The sequence below is a fragment of the Spermophilus citellus genome (genome assembly GCF_964194105.1).
Source record: "Spermophilus citellus genome assembly, chromosome: 2".
Classification (NCBI taxonomy): Eukaryota; Metazoa; Chordata; class Mammalia; order Rodentia; family Sciuridae; genus Spermophilus; species Spermophilus citellus.
This window is the reverse complement of record NC_138183.1, coordinates 160252598-160269362: the sequence shown is the minus strand read 5'-3', so window position 1 is coordinate 160269362 and position 16765 is coordinate 160252598. Positions and strand designations below refer to the sequence as shown.

Below are 16765 nucleotides of genomic sequence, written 5' to 3'. Positions count from 1 at the left end.
GGGAAAACACATTTCAGGAGACACTGTACAGTGAAGTGATAACTGTTTTAATTCCAAGAAAAAAATGTTCTTTCCAATGATTTTCTTGTTTCCCAAACCTGTGTGCATTTTAAATATCATGACGGCTTTTCCCATAGCTCTGGTGGTCACAGGCTATTGAGCCTCTGGCCTGTCTTTGGTTCTCCCTGGAATATGCCCTCTCAGCCCTGACCGTACTTCAGTGCTGGTGCTCACCAAGGTTCTGGACTGAACTCACTGCTTCTTTACTTACTCTTTGGGGAACCCAATCTGACATTCCAATTATCCAAAAAGAACTAACACAGGCCTCCTCCTCTCATGATCTTCTAGTGTTTTATGACACCACCTTCAGAACTCACACGTTTTCAATACAAATTGGGCATTCCAGGACACTCCCATCTTCTTGTGCCTTGATTTGGGTGCATACATAGTTCCTCCTACCTGGACAGTTTTCCTGTCTTTAACCCCCTGATTCAGAAGAGTTCATCCTCAAAGACTTGCCTTAGAGATATTCTCTTCCAGGAAGTCTTCCTGGGGCCCTCAGCAAGTCTAGGTGCCTTCCCTCTGAGTGCCTAATCATGTAACTAACTGTTCATTTAACCAACAGTGAGCAGCTGTCTTTAACACACACTGTTCTAGGCACTGAGTATATATCACTGTCCCAGAGTACAGTGCCTGCCTCCTGGAGCTTACCCCCCCCCACCCGAGGAAACAGACAACAAACAATAACAGGGCAGGTACTCTGTAGTCAGATGGTGCATGTGGTAACAACAGAAAAGAAATGGGTAGGATATGAGGGAAGTCACCACATTAACTCAGTAAGAGAAGGCCTCACTGAGTTAACATTCAGGCAAAATCCTGGAGGTGACAGAATTTAGATTGACTTGTTTAAAGCATAACAAGAGTGTGACTTCTACTTAACAACGAAGGGGAAATCAGCAGATGAGATCCAAGAGCTACAACAGGGGACCAAACTATATTGGACTATGAATGGTTATTAGGAAAGATATGCTTTTACTCTGAGATTGGAAATTTCTGGAGGATATATAGCAGAAAACATATGATCTGATTTACGTGCTTAAAGCTGTGTTTAAAAAAAAAAACTATAAAAGAGCAAGAGAAGAAATAAAGAAAATGGAATGGAGGCTATGAAAATCCAGACACTCCTGTGGGTAGAACATGGTGAGCTGGTGGAGCATGGGGGAGGATGTTGCAAATTCTACATTTACTCTAGATACTAAAGTAAGACATTATATTTCAAAGTTAATGAGAAGGAACTATCCGTTTGTAACTTAGATTATCCAAAGATTATATCCACCCAGATTCAAAAGCCTTTATAATCTAAAAGTTGAGAACTAGTCTGCATTTAAAACTGAGGAAAACAAGCAAAAGGCAGGAAAAAGTCTGCAATATCATTTAGACATAAGCAGATGAACCAAATCATTCCTGTATCATAAAAGCTAAGTTGATGAGCAGAATCAAACACAGTTCTCAACTTTTAAAAATCCCATAGAAATTCAGACAAAATGAGCTGTTCAAAGTTGTTGCAGCCAGTAAATAACTGTGTATGTGTGTTCTAAGATAATCTTCACTGTGTTTAGATGATTAAAACCCCTTTTATAATGATCTGAAAGAACTGATTTTCTAAACCCTAAAAACCTCTTGGGAAAAAAACCCTTCAAGCTGGGCACAGTGGTACATACCAGCAACTTGAGAGAATTGGTGGGAACAACAACAACAAAAAACAAGTTTCTTCCAGTCACATTGTTAGGATCATCTGGGAGCACAAAGATTGACAGAACTATAGTTACATGCACCACAGAGGAAACAGCTTTTCAACTACAAATAAGAATTAGTAATTCAAAAGTTCATAGATATTAACCATAGTTAGGCAGTATATTTTTAAAAATATTTTTTAGTTGTTAATGGACCTTTATTTTATTTAATCTATATGTGGTGCTGAGAATAGAACCCAGTGCCTCACACATGCCAGGCAAGCACTCTACCACTGAGCCACAACCCCAGCCCAGGTAGTATATTATTATATGTATTTTCTGGAAAGACAAGATCTGGAATCAAAGCATCCATATCTGATTCCAGAGAAATGCTCTGAAAAAGACCATCAGATTCACAACTCTGAAATCAGTTATCAAAACTAGAATATAAGGGAAAAAAAAGAGAATTAGAATCCAGAATAAAAGCCATTTGTTCCTAGATGTCTCTATTTCTAGTTCACCAAGAACCCACCCCTAAAAGGTCATGGATAAATAGAAACAGTGTTCCAAAAGGGGTCATTTGGAAAATGAGCAGAAGAAAAACTATTAATACATGTAGCAAACGTAAGAATAAATTCCTTGTAGATATTTCCTTTCAGTTCTCAGGGGTGGTAATATTCATCTCCTTGGCCACAGCCTTTCTTTGGGCTAATTATAATATATACAGTTGTTCTACAGGCTTTCTTTATCCTCTGCATTTTCTAGTATATCTTACACAGAAAGAATTTCAAGTAAGATTGTGTTATTTTTCCTTTCTGTAGCTGTGCTTTCTCAAAGCCACCAGTTGCCCTTAAATCAGACCAAACCACCACAGCACAGAATTCAAGGCTCCACAAATTCCTGGCCCAACACACTCTAGTTTTATCATCCTAAAACAGTACACAGTGACTCACATTTTCTGTTCTACACACTCTAACCTCTGTCTATAACATCTCTGCTACCTTGCCTCTGTCTTCAGTAATAACTTCATCAAACTGTTTTCCCTCATTAAAGAACATGACATCCAGGCAAGGTAGCACACACCTGTAATCCCAGCTACAAATACATACAAATGATCAATAAGCACATGAAAAGATACCTAACATCTTTTATGCTTTGGGAAATGTGCCACATGGAAATGCAAATCAAAATGAGAAACTCCTTTACCATCAGGATAACTACATCAAAAGCAAGCAAATATCCAGAAATAACAAGTGTTGATGGGGATATAAAAAGTTAGAACACTTGTGCATTCCAGTGTGAGTGTAAAATGGTGTAGACAGCAGTGGAAGACAGCATGGCAGGCCCTCAAAAAATTATCACAGATTTACCATATGATCCAGCAATCATATCTACCCAAAAGATATCTACCCAAAAGATCTGAAAGCAGGGAATCCAACAGATATTTGTAGACGAATGTTCATAGCAGCATTAGAATAGTTAAAGTGTGGAAACAATCTAAATATCCATTGACTGATGAATGGATAAACAAAATGTGGTATATGTATACAATTCAGCCTCAAAAAAATTCAGATACATGCAACTTGGATATTATGCTAAGTGAAAATATGTTAAGTGAGATAAGCCAGACACAAAAGGGCAAATATTACATGAGATCACTTTTATGAGTTACTCAGAAACCTCAAATTCATAGAGACAGAAAATACATAATAGTGGTTACCAGGGACTAGGGAGGAGGAAAAAATGGGGAGTTGTTTAACTGGTACAGAGTTTTAGGTTGAAATGATGAAAAAATTCTGAATGGTGGTGATGATTACACAACGTACTGTGAATGTACTAAATGCCAATGAACACTTGAAAAATGGTAAAATGGTAAATTTTATATAACACATATTTTGTAAAACAACAAACCCATAAAGATTCAACTGAAAACTCTTAACTCTATCTTTTCAATATTTAATACAGATGTTACTAGACCAGTTTTTCAGTGTGGGTATAAAATGAATCTTCCTATAAAGTTAAAGAAACTTTTAAAATTAGGGTCTTCTATCTTTAAAAATATCTTTATTAATCCAGGTTTAAAATTTGACCTCTAAAAATAACTTATCAGAGAACAGGCAAGATAGAGAAACCTATACTATTTATGTTATCTATTAGTCATTATCTTTTCTGCAGTTGATCTTCCCCATGTTATTGTTTCCTTAATAATGACACAACTCTAATTTTTATCCAAAGCAGCTAAAATTTAAAATAATTAAATTAACATTCTTTATAATTCTAAGATACATGCATTTCTAGATGTAAAACAAGACAAAACATTTAAGTTGAAAAAAACTAAAAGGGATATCATGACATGAGTACAAGAACAATTCCACATTTTTTCAGGAGGAATTTTTCTGAAGACAGTAACATGAATAACCACAGAAATTTTGATGCCATATTTTCCCTAGGAAGATGGGCATTTGTCTGTATTGCTTTAGTAAAGATGAGAAACTAAAGCCAATATCACTGTTTTTAGGAGCAAACTTTATGACATGCATAAATATCAAAATTAATTCAATTTTTTAAATGACTAAATAAAAATAATTAGAATAGAGTAATAAAAATAAATTTCACAAATGGAAGCAACTGGCTAGCTATAAGCATGGAGGAATCTGGGCATACAAATAACATGAATCAACATGTGGCACTGCTGTTTTGAAATTGTAATAAATGCATATAATCTATATTGAAATATTAATTTAAGATTGCCAAAATAGTTATTTTAATCTTGCTTCTAAGTTGGCAAATGTAGCAGACTGTTAATAAAAATATTTTAAATGAAGGTTATTATCAAATAAGAATATAGAACTGAGTAGATAGGGAACTCCAGAACCAAACATAAAACTGGATTCAAAGGATGTGTCATGGGGTAATTATCTTAGTTATACTCTTTTAACATTAAAATTTTGCAGGAAATGATGGAACACTTGAACTTGTAAATCAGTTTATGTATAATATATATAGCATATGTATAATATTTTTATACATTAAACATAAGCATAATCTATAGTTTATAATTATACATAGATCTTAATTATATATCATTCATGTGTATATGTATTTATAAACATATGTGTGTGAATATATATATCTCCCCAAATCAGAAAACTCTGTATTACAGGGCTTAAAAGAAGTCAAAATACTGAGCAGGAAGTACCAAGCAGGAAGTCATAACTTTTTCAGAGGGAAAATGGCAGCTCTTAAATTCTCAAAAGAAGACATATTATTGAGAAGTATGTCCTCTTAGGAAAAAAATAGGGAGTTAAAATTATTTAGTTGGAAAAGCCAAGGATGAGAATGTAGTGAGCTTTGACATGGAACATTGTTATGAGCCAATTCTTCCTACCTACCAGTGTAGAATGCAAGAAATTAAAACTGCCTGGACATATTTTTGTAGTAATCAAAACATATGCAGAAACTATTGAGCTTCCAAAATCTGCTAGGACACCTTCAATCTAAATGTTAAACTACATTAGAATATTTGATAGGTACATTAGTTTAAAAGAATAAAGAGAGCCAGGCATGATGATATACACCTGTATTTCCAGCAACTTGGGTGGCTGAGGCAGGAGGATTGCAAGTTCAAGCCCAGTCTTGGCAACTTATAGAGGCCCTAAGTAACTAAGCAAGACCCTGTCTCAAAATAAAAAATAAAAAGGTCTGGAATGTGGCTCAGTGGTTAAGCCCATGGGTTCTATCTCTGATACTTTAAAAAAAAAGAAGAAGAAAATATAAAATGTTAAAGTTCTTCTGCTCATTTAGAACAAATTTGAGAGAAATTTGCCTATAAATGTATCTCTGCATTGAAATGTATTCCCTTATTTTTATTAATGATATCTACACTTTGATTTACAAATCAGTTAATGCTATAGTTAGTAATTCCTTATACTTCAGATTCAAACTAACTTTTAAAAAGGTGAGTTTTCATTGTGCATATACACAACGAGATGCTTTTGAATTTAAAAAGTTCATTTTATTTTTATTTCTAAAAACATCCAAGGTAATCAAAAATTGGGACATCACATGTGGGGGGAATTCTTTTATACATGACACTAATATTAAAATACTTATCAAAAAAGAGTAAGTTCCACTGGGTTCAGTGGTATATGCCTGTAATCCCAGCAACTCTGGACACTGAGGCAGGCAAAGCACAAGTTCAAGGCCACCCTCGGCAACTCAGTGAGACCCTGTCTCAAAAAATTAGGAAAAAAAAAAAAAAGACTGGAATGTAACTCAGTAGCAAAGTGCCCCTGGGTTCAATGCCCAGTATTTTAAAAAATAAAACCAAGAAAGTGTAAAGTATAAAAAATTTCTTTTCTTACAAGATCAGAGTAAAGAAATCACTACCAGCCCTTGAGAATATAAATATAAAGTACAATTAAGTACTACTATGAATTGAGAAGACACCTGGGTTTTTTTTAGAGTAGATTTACCAATTGTTTATTTAAAAAAATATTTGTTAAAAATTAGTAAGTTGCTTTTAAAAAGGCAAGTAACTTATACATTTATGTTATCTGCTCTGTAATATGGCTTTAAAATAAGAATGTGCTTAAATAAATGCACTTAGCATCCAGTTCTTTAAAGAACATCAAAAGTTTAATAATGAGATGAATTGTTGACAAAGAAACTGTCTTCCTCAAGGAAAAAAAAAAATCTCTACATTAAGAGCCAATGACAGAAAATCCTAAATAATCTTTTATTGTCAGAAGTCAATTTAATTTTTCCACAGAATAAACACAATTATTTCTATAGTAATATCAGTCTAATCTGGGGGAATGAGTAAATCTACAAGGATTTTAAAACTTCTTCCTGTCCACTTATCACTTTTAAGATGCAATGATTCAGGGCTCTGATAGGGATTAAGATTTTCAGGAAATATAGAAGAAATTCATGTTAAATAACAACAGTGGACCTTGAAGTCATGAGCTTTTGTTACTTTATTGTTAACCAATGAATATTATCCAAAATTAGAGATGTAACTTAGTTGTACAACACAAAAATATACTAATGGTAAAAGCCTATTGGAATTTACCAAATACTCATTAGTGTATTTTACATTACTATATGAACATGTGCTCAATTGCTAATGATAAGTTATATTGGTTTAATCACTATGAAAATCCATATTGCAAATGGCTGTTCCTGTTTTAAAAAATCCACACAGCTTTAAAAATGGATTAAATCCATTGTAATCCTAATCTTCAAATAGATTATAAACAGCAAATGTAACTGGTAATTTTTCAACACTGTAACAAACTGATGTAGCAATGATAGTGCACACAATTCAAAATTAGAAAAATTAATGGAAATCCAGGTTTTTACTATCATGGCAATTCCTTTAATGCTTTGGAAAAGTAAAAATTTTTTCAAAGCATGAACAGTAGGGTCTACCATTTACTCCTCTAGTGTACCAAGTAGAAACATTCTCTTTCATAGGATTTTGAAGCATGTGCACACCACTGTACAAGAGTCACTTCAAGGTTAACCAGTTATCTTTTGTCCTACAAGTCCAAAATATATTAAGCAAAACCTTTCCTTCTCATAATGTCTGCCCAGATTAATCCTTTTAAAAATTAGCAAAATAAAAAAGCACAAGAGATATTTTCAGACATAACTTGAATCTACTGTGCATGAAAAATGTTTAATAAAATGGCAATTTTAATAAATGTAAATTTGAGTGCACAATACCAAATGCAAAGTAGCTGAACCACACAGAGAAAACAAGGCTTTCCATATCTTCAAATCCAGGCATTTAATAATAAAGAAAATATTAGAATATCTCTAACTGGGAAAATTTATTTAGTAAAATAATTGAAATTAATAGCCTAAATATTATAATTTCTAAAATAAGATTACCAAATTTAATTTTTTTAAGTTATAGATTTAAAAAATAAGCACAGTGATTTAGAAACCAAAAATGCTAAAATGATCATGTAACTATCATATCAAGAAATGAAGGTATAGACATTCTTTATATGCTACAAAGGTAACATCTCTTTCTCTCACACACAAAGACACACATTTCCTCAGACATAACACCCCTCTAGGAAGATAGTATACCAGTGACATCTTACAATTTTAACACAAACCAGAGCCCACAGTTCAACTTAACAAAAAGTCAGTTAAAAAATTAGCATTCACATATTCTAAAGGAAAATGAAGTCTCAAAAATATTCCTTCATGATTGAGACGGTCTTAATGTATAATAAACATACAGCTTACACATTTCATGGTGTTGGAAACCAGTCATTGTAGGTGTAATAGTGAGGTAGTATTACTGTCCCCTTCCTGGGACTGATGTTTTTATATACTGCCCTTCCAGAAAGGTCATTTTCCTTTTAGTGATTAAAATTAATTACCAACAAATGTTTACTTTCTTTTATTAGACATCCTTTTTTCTAAATCAACTCATGAAAGAACAAAACTTTTCAAGTTTTTGAGACAACTTATTTGTAGGTAGTGTTTCATCAATAACCTCTCCTAGGAACTAACTACACCTCTGTGAAGTGACTAGCAAAGAAAACCACCAAAAATTACAGGAGATGAAACACCAATCAATTTAGCTGTCAAAAATGACTGTAATTAAGTAAGCAAATAACAAATATCCAATAATGTAATTAAATTGGGACTTTATTTTAAAAAACTTATCATCAGCTACACACTATACTATTAAATGTACTAATCCTTTTCATGATTTGTAGTCATCATCTACACAGTGATCAAACACTTCTTCACCCTGCCATAATTTTAAACACTACCAATGACCTATATGATAGCAGAATTATGGCTATGGGAATGGCAGGATATGAGAAGGGCACACTGAGAAAATGTAAGAGAATGAAGAAATGTATATAGGTTAAACACAAAAAAGGCAAGGGAAAACTGAGTGCTCCATCTAAACACTTATTGAAAGGCTCACCATTATTTTAAATGCACAAAGTGATCAAGCCACACATACACATTTGTCAGTCATGATAATTAGTGTTGAATGTTCAACAGAAAAAGAAAAATGAAAACTGAAAAATGTAAAAGAATTGATGGAACATGGTTCTCCATCCCCTGGCCCAAACAAAAAAGAAAACCGAGCATGATATCACACTGCCTTAATGTTGAAGAGCTCTCCTTAAATTTGTCTTTCAGCCACCACAGTCAAACTGGTATAAGTGCTTTGGCAAGGTGGGATGCATTCCATCACATCTGCAAAGGCCTGCTTTTCTCTGTTGGTGGTTCAGCTTATGAAGAACATGTATGCAAAATAACAGCTCTCACATTGCTTCAAACTCATCAATACGCTGCTTTGTATTGCCTTGCCGAATCTGTCGAAGAGTCTTGTATTTATCACGGCCTGCTTTAACATTCTCAGCATGAAGAACGTCATTTTGTGTTTTCTTGGTTTCATCTCTGGCTTGGGCTAATTCTGAACTCAATGCCTACATTAAAAAAAAAAAAAAGACTATTAAAAAATGTATGGAAATGGTTTAAAGATGCAAAAATACATATATAACAAGTCTGACTTTTTAATATGTTAAAATTTCCACTGTGAAATCATTTTCTCTACTTTTTGTAATGGTGATGGTACTTGGGGAGGAATAATCAGGGCCTTTCATTTTCACACTTACAACCATGATATTTTTTTATTCTAAATTTCCTTAACTTTTAATTCAGATTATATAATACCTTAAAGGTAGTTTATTAAATAGTATAGTCAATGTACACTTTAAGAATATTTTTATTGGTCCATAATAGTGGAGTTAATTGGGATATGCTTGTCAATGTGCACTTTACTATTTAAAAACTATATTCATTTGATTTTCAACACAGCAATAGAATATTTTCTACCTTTTAAAATGGGTCAAGCTAACAAACTGGTTAACAAACATTTGTTAATAGAGTCATACAAAGGAAGAAATGAAATAATTGGCCAAACAACCAATTATAAGACTGGCCACTAATAAGATTGCTAAAAATCTTAAGTTCTTTTCGATACATTCATCTAAGATAGAGAAAATATAAACTACATTTTACATGTACATAGAATTACAAATTACCTGAAGTTGTTTCTTTACGCGTTCATTTTTCTGTGTTTCCGTTACACGTTCTTCCTCACTTCTATGGTTCATTACCCCTTCATTCGATAATTCGGCACTAGCCTCAGCATTGTTCTCATCATGTTCATCATGTTCATTTTCTGTTGGAGGAATGACGGGTGGTGGTGGAGGGGGAGGGGGAGCAGACATCACAGTTTTTAACTCTTCTTTGGTCTTTTCCAAGTCTTCCTGGGCTGCAAAAGCCTAAACATTAAAAATAAATTCATGAGCAACTTACTTTGAAAAGTGGTAATTAAGAGAATCAAGTTATCTTGCCTTTCTAGCAAAAACTGTATCTCAGAGTAATGAAAATAGTCCTTACTGATGAACACTCTATTTTTACAGTATACCAGCAGGTAGAAGAGATAAAATTTTTAAAACATTATTTTACAAACCTCTAATAAAAAAATTTTAAAATCCCTAATAAAAGTTTTAAAATCCCTAATAAAATCATTAATTCTGGCAAAGATTATCCACTGCTGCTGAAATTATTATGCAAATATTTGACTATTTTGTTTGCAGAGGGCTAATAGATTACATTTGAGCCACATGGGAGTAAAATGGAGGAATCTGTCATTACTCTAATCCAATGATCAATTAAAATCACTAATGGTGGGTTAACTAGTAAGAATCTTTTGACATGAAACAACATAAAATACCCAATATCACCAATGATTTGATTGATTCTATTGTCCTGATTTGTCTAGAAAAGTCCTCTTTACACTGCTATCTTATATAATTATTAATAACACCCCCTTTTACTCACTTTTGTGATCTTCTTGTGTGCTATGTTATATGGAAGTCTCACCTATGATACATTATACAAAAAGCATTTAATTCCTCAAGCTTCTAGATCTAACTTTCAGTTATGGGAAATAATGGGTATAAAAGGACAAGTTGGATGACACCAAGAGGAAGCAATTTCTTCAGGTTCCTTCTATAAATCAATATCAAAAACAAACGACTGTCCAACATTAAAAGAGCCTTAGAGCAAAAAAGTACTGCAGGCGTGCAAAGTCCTAATTGAACACTGGCACAGCAAATCACCTCTAAAAGATTTTTTGGGTAAACTGAAAAATTCTGTTTAGATGAGATAAAAATTCACTAAAATGAAATTACAGGTATGATAAGATCTCATTTCAAATATATAAATGGGTATGTGTGTATACACACGCACACACAGAGAGGAAAATAGGCACTAATGCTTTATAATGTTGTCCTAATTTGTGGGAATGCAATTTCTTGTGTACATTTTCTAAGTTTCTACAGTTCAAAGGACTTGTATCTGCAATATGAGATTTTTAAAAGCTTATGTCTCTGAAGTTCATAAATCATCCCTAAATGGGAACTATAAAATTGTAATGAAGCAGTGTAAGAAGAAGATAAAACAGTTTTATTCCTTTTGTACTATTATATGTAAATTTATTTTATTTTATTTTATTTGAGAGAGAGAGAGAGAGAGAGAGAGAGAGAGAGAGAAAATTTTTTAATATTTATTTTTTTAGTTTTCGGCGGACACAACATCTTTGTTTGTATGTGGTGCTGAGGATCGAACCTGGGCCGCACTCAAGCCAGGCGAGCGCACTACCGCTTGAACCACATCCCCAGCCCCTATATGTAAATGTAAATGTATCAAAAACTTCCCAATGAAATTTAAACTGCTACAAAGAAAATTAAAGAAAAACATTTTCTATAATAAGTACATTTTATTACAGAACATCATCAAATGTAACTGTTGAGAGCCATCCCTGGACTACATGTGGACTAAATCAGCATGGAAGCCCACTGAATAGGAAAATCTGATATTTGGAAACTTCCAGTGACAATCTAGCTGATAAAATTGCCCAGATACATGTGAGTCCTATTCAGCTCTGCCAAGTCCTACATAGCACTGGAGATGGGGTGACCTGTTGTAGCCACACCACCTCAGAGATGGGTATAGCCTATCAAGATGCCAATCAACCTGTTGACTGCAAGACTCTACATCTGAAACCATATCCCTACCTTTGACATATCCCCTTAAATAAAACCAACAGAGCAATTTTCTTGTCAGTCAGCTCCAGTTCCTGTGTGGGCTGGACCTATCAGGAGCTCTGCATTTAAAACCATTTTTCTGATTTTGTCTTTTATTTCTTCACTATTTTTTCAGATGGCTTATCCCTCCTGGGCAAGAAAAATTACTCTGGTGAGTAATTCCTTTTGTACTTTATGATATAACTGTATTTTGGGGTGTAAAAAATCATTATAGTTGTATTTAAGAGTTGATGTCTTTTAAAGTTTACATTAAACTCTCATATGTCCCACATTCAATTGAAGTTTGATTTTCACTTTTGACAATGATGGATTCCTCCACAAAGAACTCTCATTAGAAATCTCAGCAGCACCATCACTGTAACTCTCTAATTCTACTCAACATCCAAGAATTGGTTATCCTGCCCTTTTCAGTGCACCACAAAATGTCTCTTAACTCTCCATTTCTCTTTTCCTTCACTGCCACAACCTTTGGTCTTTACCTCTTTAAGTATCCAATATTCAATACATCCTTTATATTATTGTTGTTATTGTTATAAAATCTTACCTGATCATGTTACAATTATGTTTTGAAATTTTGAGAGCCTGGTGTCTACAGACATTCCCCATGACTTTGTCTTAGCATGGCCATTTATTTAAAGCCTTCCACAATTCAACTATCCAATTTGCCAGGCACATCACCAACACTTCCAAATCTATGCGCTATGTTTTGGTCATTTATTGACTGTCCTCAAATTCATTATTTTTGCCTATACTTCCTATACTCATTCAATTCCCTTCTATCTAGAATGACCACCTCTTCAGTCACTAACTGTACGCAATCTTTTCTTTTCCCAAAATTTATTGCTCAATATCCAGTTTAAATGTATATGAGTTTCCCCAATAAACTGGCTCGTTCCTGGAAATTAATCACCTCTTCTGTGTTCCCAAAGTACTGAACATATGTTAATCTTATATTCATCTCTATAAAGTTAGTATATTGCTGACTTATTAGTGGATAAAGAATAGATTACTTTGTGTTGCCACTCAGTTGCTTCCTCTTCCTTTTTCTTTTTGGCTTCTTCTAGAAGGGCAATCTTGGCAGTAAATTCGGCAAGTTCTGCTGCCTATAATGAACAACATAATTACCAATACTAAAAAAAAAAAGAAGAAGAAGAAAAAAATCCTAATATATTTTGAATAATCTGACATGTTCAGTCAAAAAATATTCAAGTACATTTTTCTGTTTTTAAAAAGGCAATATTTCTTGAAGATCCTAAGTGGCTTATTTATACTAAGTTCTTGAGATAATAAGCTAATAAGAGAAAACTAAGTGTTATTCTATAGAATGAGTTTTTATAGATGAGTAGTTAATCCTGATTTAGTAATAGGAACTTAAAATTTGTAACTTAGCTATTTTTAAAAATTTTTATCAGTAAACTTTCACTAAAGCCTACAAAAGAAAAATACTGCATTGTTTATATAATGCTTTATAATTTAAATTAAGAGTACTTTGTCAAATAATCTCATCTGATTCCTCAACAACTCTCTTAAGTATATCATTCCCCTTTTCACAGGGAGGGACAGGGGGGCTAAACAAGCCATAAAGGCAAATAGCAAGTAATTACCTGAACTAATACTTAAATCCATAGATCTTTTAAGTGTTATGCCCCTCATTATTTGGAAGTCCATTAAACAACAACAACAAAAATCTAATGAAATATGGCCCATAGTTATGTACAGACCAGAACATAGATCTAGAACAAAAGATGCCAGATGGCTTACTGCAGAGCCTGTCAAAAGTGTAAGCAAATGAGAATCTTATTGGCAGTAAAGGTATTTATTTGTTTTATTTCTAGGCTTTCTTTAAGGCAGAAATAAGTTTTAGGTTTATTTTCACACTTCATTAAGTTCCCTATACCTTTGGTTTGCATTTCACAGGTATGGTTTTTAAAAAGTTCATGCCATGCATTTACTTAATTTTTTTCTTTTTCTCTAAGACCTAATATAATTCCTTACTAGCTGTTCCTGATTCTTCATCTGGTCAGCAGCTTGTTTTGCTATAGCAGACTTGGCCTCTTCAGCAGCTTGACGCTCCTTTTCTAGCCGTTCAGCTTCTTCTCTTGCTCGTTTTCGTTCCTGATCCAGTTCTAGAGCTTTTCGAGTCTGTTCTTCTAGTTCTGTCAAATACATGTATTTCCATGCCCCCCAAATAATGATTAATTCCAATTATTCATTACCCAAAGAAACTAAAATAGTAACATGGAATCTCATGTGTTTAGTTTCTAAAAATCAGTACATATATCAATACACACACACACACACACACACACACACACACACATATGTAAATATATATCAATCACATAGACTTCATTTTTATCTTAGTGAAATATTAATTTTTGGAAATCTGTGATGCAATTCAAAAATGCAAAGACATGAAAATTGTTTTTAATTCAAGTTATGTCATGACGCTAGAAGCACATACCTTTACTTTCTAAAAATCCTTTCACTTAAAGTTTGACCTTAAGGGGGATGAAATTTATTTTTTTTTTTAAAAAGGGGGGGGTGTATAAAATTATACTGGTTGTAGAGCACTTGCATAGTAGGCACAAGGCCCTGGATTTGGGATCAGCAACATCTATTAGATAAGTAAACCCAAGGAATTTGATCTAATGTAAAAGTTCTTACATGAACTACAAATTATTGAAAATTGTGTTACTGGCATCCACAATTCCTAAGGCATGTGAAAGCAAGTGCTATTTGGAGATGACTGACTGAAATTTTAATCTTGAACAGTGAAGAACACAAAATTTTCTTATCCCAGTGAGTTGAACAGGAAAGGAAAATACTGCTGACACAAAACCAGGAAGCTTTTAAATGATTTTAAAATTACTAACTTTAAACATTATTAACACTTCTTGTTGAATAAGTACATTGTATGAAAGAGATAACAGAATGGTATCTAAGAGAGTGCAATGGTCTAGAGAGAATCACTTTTCCTTACTGAATACATTAGAAAAGAGGAGAAGTTGAAAATCTATATGCCAGGAGGTTTGTGGTTTTGATCTGTACTCCCCTGATGATTAGTGATGTTGAGCATTTCTGCATGTACCTGTTGGACATTTGTATGTTTTGTTTTGTTTGAAAAATGTCTATATAGATCTACTGCCTATTTTTAAAATCTGGTTGTATTATTTGGAGTTTGTTATATCTATGTATCTACCTCTTGTCAAATGTATGTAATGTAAGAGCTTTTACCTACTGTTCTTAATTTTGTTGTTCATGGTCAGAATTAGCTTAAGTAACTGTAATTAAGACTTTGGAGTTATGAAAAGAATGGAAAAGAAACATTACTCTTCAGTTAGGTTCTAAATTCTTGATAAAGGAATATAAAAATTCTATGTGGCTATTTTGCTATAAAGATGAAAAGTGTAAAACACTGGATGTTGCCACAGCTAAATTCTAGAATTACTCATTTTTTAAGTTTTTATTTTTGATACACAAAAACATAATGTTCAATTCGTGTACACTGCACATGATATTTAAATTAGTAAACACACCTATTTCTCTAAGCACAATTCTTTGTTAAAAGTCTTCAAAATCCTTTGCTCTAGCTTCTGAAATGTGCAGTTCATAACTGTTATCTATAAGTCACCATACTTTACAACAAAAGCCGAGTTTTTTGCTCCAATCTAACTATAACTTAGTACCCACTGTTGGAACTTTCCTCATCCCTTCCTCCACAATGTACCTGACCTCTGGTAACTACCATTCTACTCACATCTATGAGATAAATGATTTTTTTATATTCTACATGAGTGAGATCATGTGGCACTTGTCTTTTTGTACCTGACTTGTTTCATTTCACAAAATGAAACAGTTCCATTGATGTTGTTGCAAAAGACGTGATTGTGCATGTTACATACCACATTTTCTTCTTCCATAAATCAGTTCATGAACACTTAGATAATCTTATTTCCATTTCTCAGCTATTGTGAAGAGTCCAGCAATGTACATAGTACGATAGATAGTTCTTTTACACACCAATTTCATTTCCTTCAAATATATTCCCAGTAGTAGAATTGTTGGATCATCATCATCACAGTTCTATTTTTAATATTTATGAGGAAGCGTCATACTGTTTTCCATAACAGCTATACTAATTTACATTGCCATCAACAGTGTGCAAGGTGCCCTTTCCTCTACATCCATGTTACCACATGGTATCTTTAGTCTTTTTTATACCAGCCATTCTTATTGGAGGTGATACTTCATTGTGGTTTTGATCTGTATTCCCCTGATGATTAGTAATGTTGAGCATTTCTGCATGTTCCTGTTGGCCATTTGTATTATTTTTTTAAATGTCTATTTAGATCTACTGCCTATTTTTAAAATCTGGTTATATTATTTGGAGTTTTGTTATATATTCTGTGTATCTATCTCTTGTCAAATGTATATGTTGTAAATATTATCTCCCATTCTGTATGTTGTCTGCATTCTGTTGAGTGTTGCTGTGCAGAAACTTTTCAATTTTATAAAATCCCATTTGTCTACTTTTGCTCGTTTCCTGAACTTTTGGCATCTTGTCCATAAAGTCCTTGCCCATTCCAATGGACTGAAGTATTTCCCATTGGTTTTCTTCTCGAAATTTGCTCCAAGTGTTAGATTTAAGATTTTAATCCATTTTGGGTTGAGTTTTTAATCAGTGAGAAATGGAAGTCCAGTTTAATTCTGCATGTGGGTTTCCAATATTCCCAACATTGTTTATTAAAAAGACTATCTCTAATTCATATTTTTAGTACCTACGTTGAAAATCAGTTAGCTGTAGATATGTGGGTTAACTTCTAGGCTATTCTATTTTAATGACAATACCATGCCATTTTGATTACT

General features: G+C 33.3%; 1 protein-coding gene across 2 annotated transcripts in view; it reads right to left on the bottom strand.

Annotated features, from left to right (window-relative positions):
* The window catches only part of RDX (radixin), an 81388-nt gene that overhangs the window by 8636 nt on the left and 55987 nt on the right, over positions 1 to 16765 (bottom strand). Inside the window, exons 11-14 of one of the 2 annotated variants that reach the window (XM_081266708.1) lie at positions 13892 to 14052; positions 12907 to 12999; positions 9824 to 10066; positions 9045 to 9205 (exon numbers count right to left, since the gene is read on the bottom strand). In XM_081266708.1, the coding sequence (XP_081122834.1) occupies positions 9045 to 9205; positions 9824 to 10066; positions 12907 to 12999; positions 13892 to 14052 (658 nt within the window). Of the gene's footprint in view, positions 1 to 6694; positions 9206 to 9823; positions 10067 to 12906; positions 13000 to 13891; positions 14053 to 16765 lie in introns of those variants that run through there. The other variant, XM_081266707.1, reaches the window with a different exon arrangement.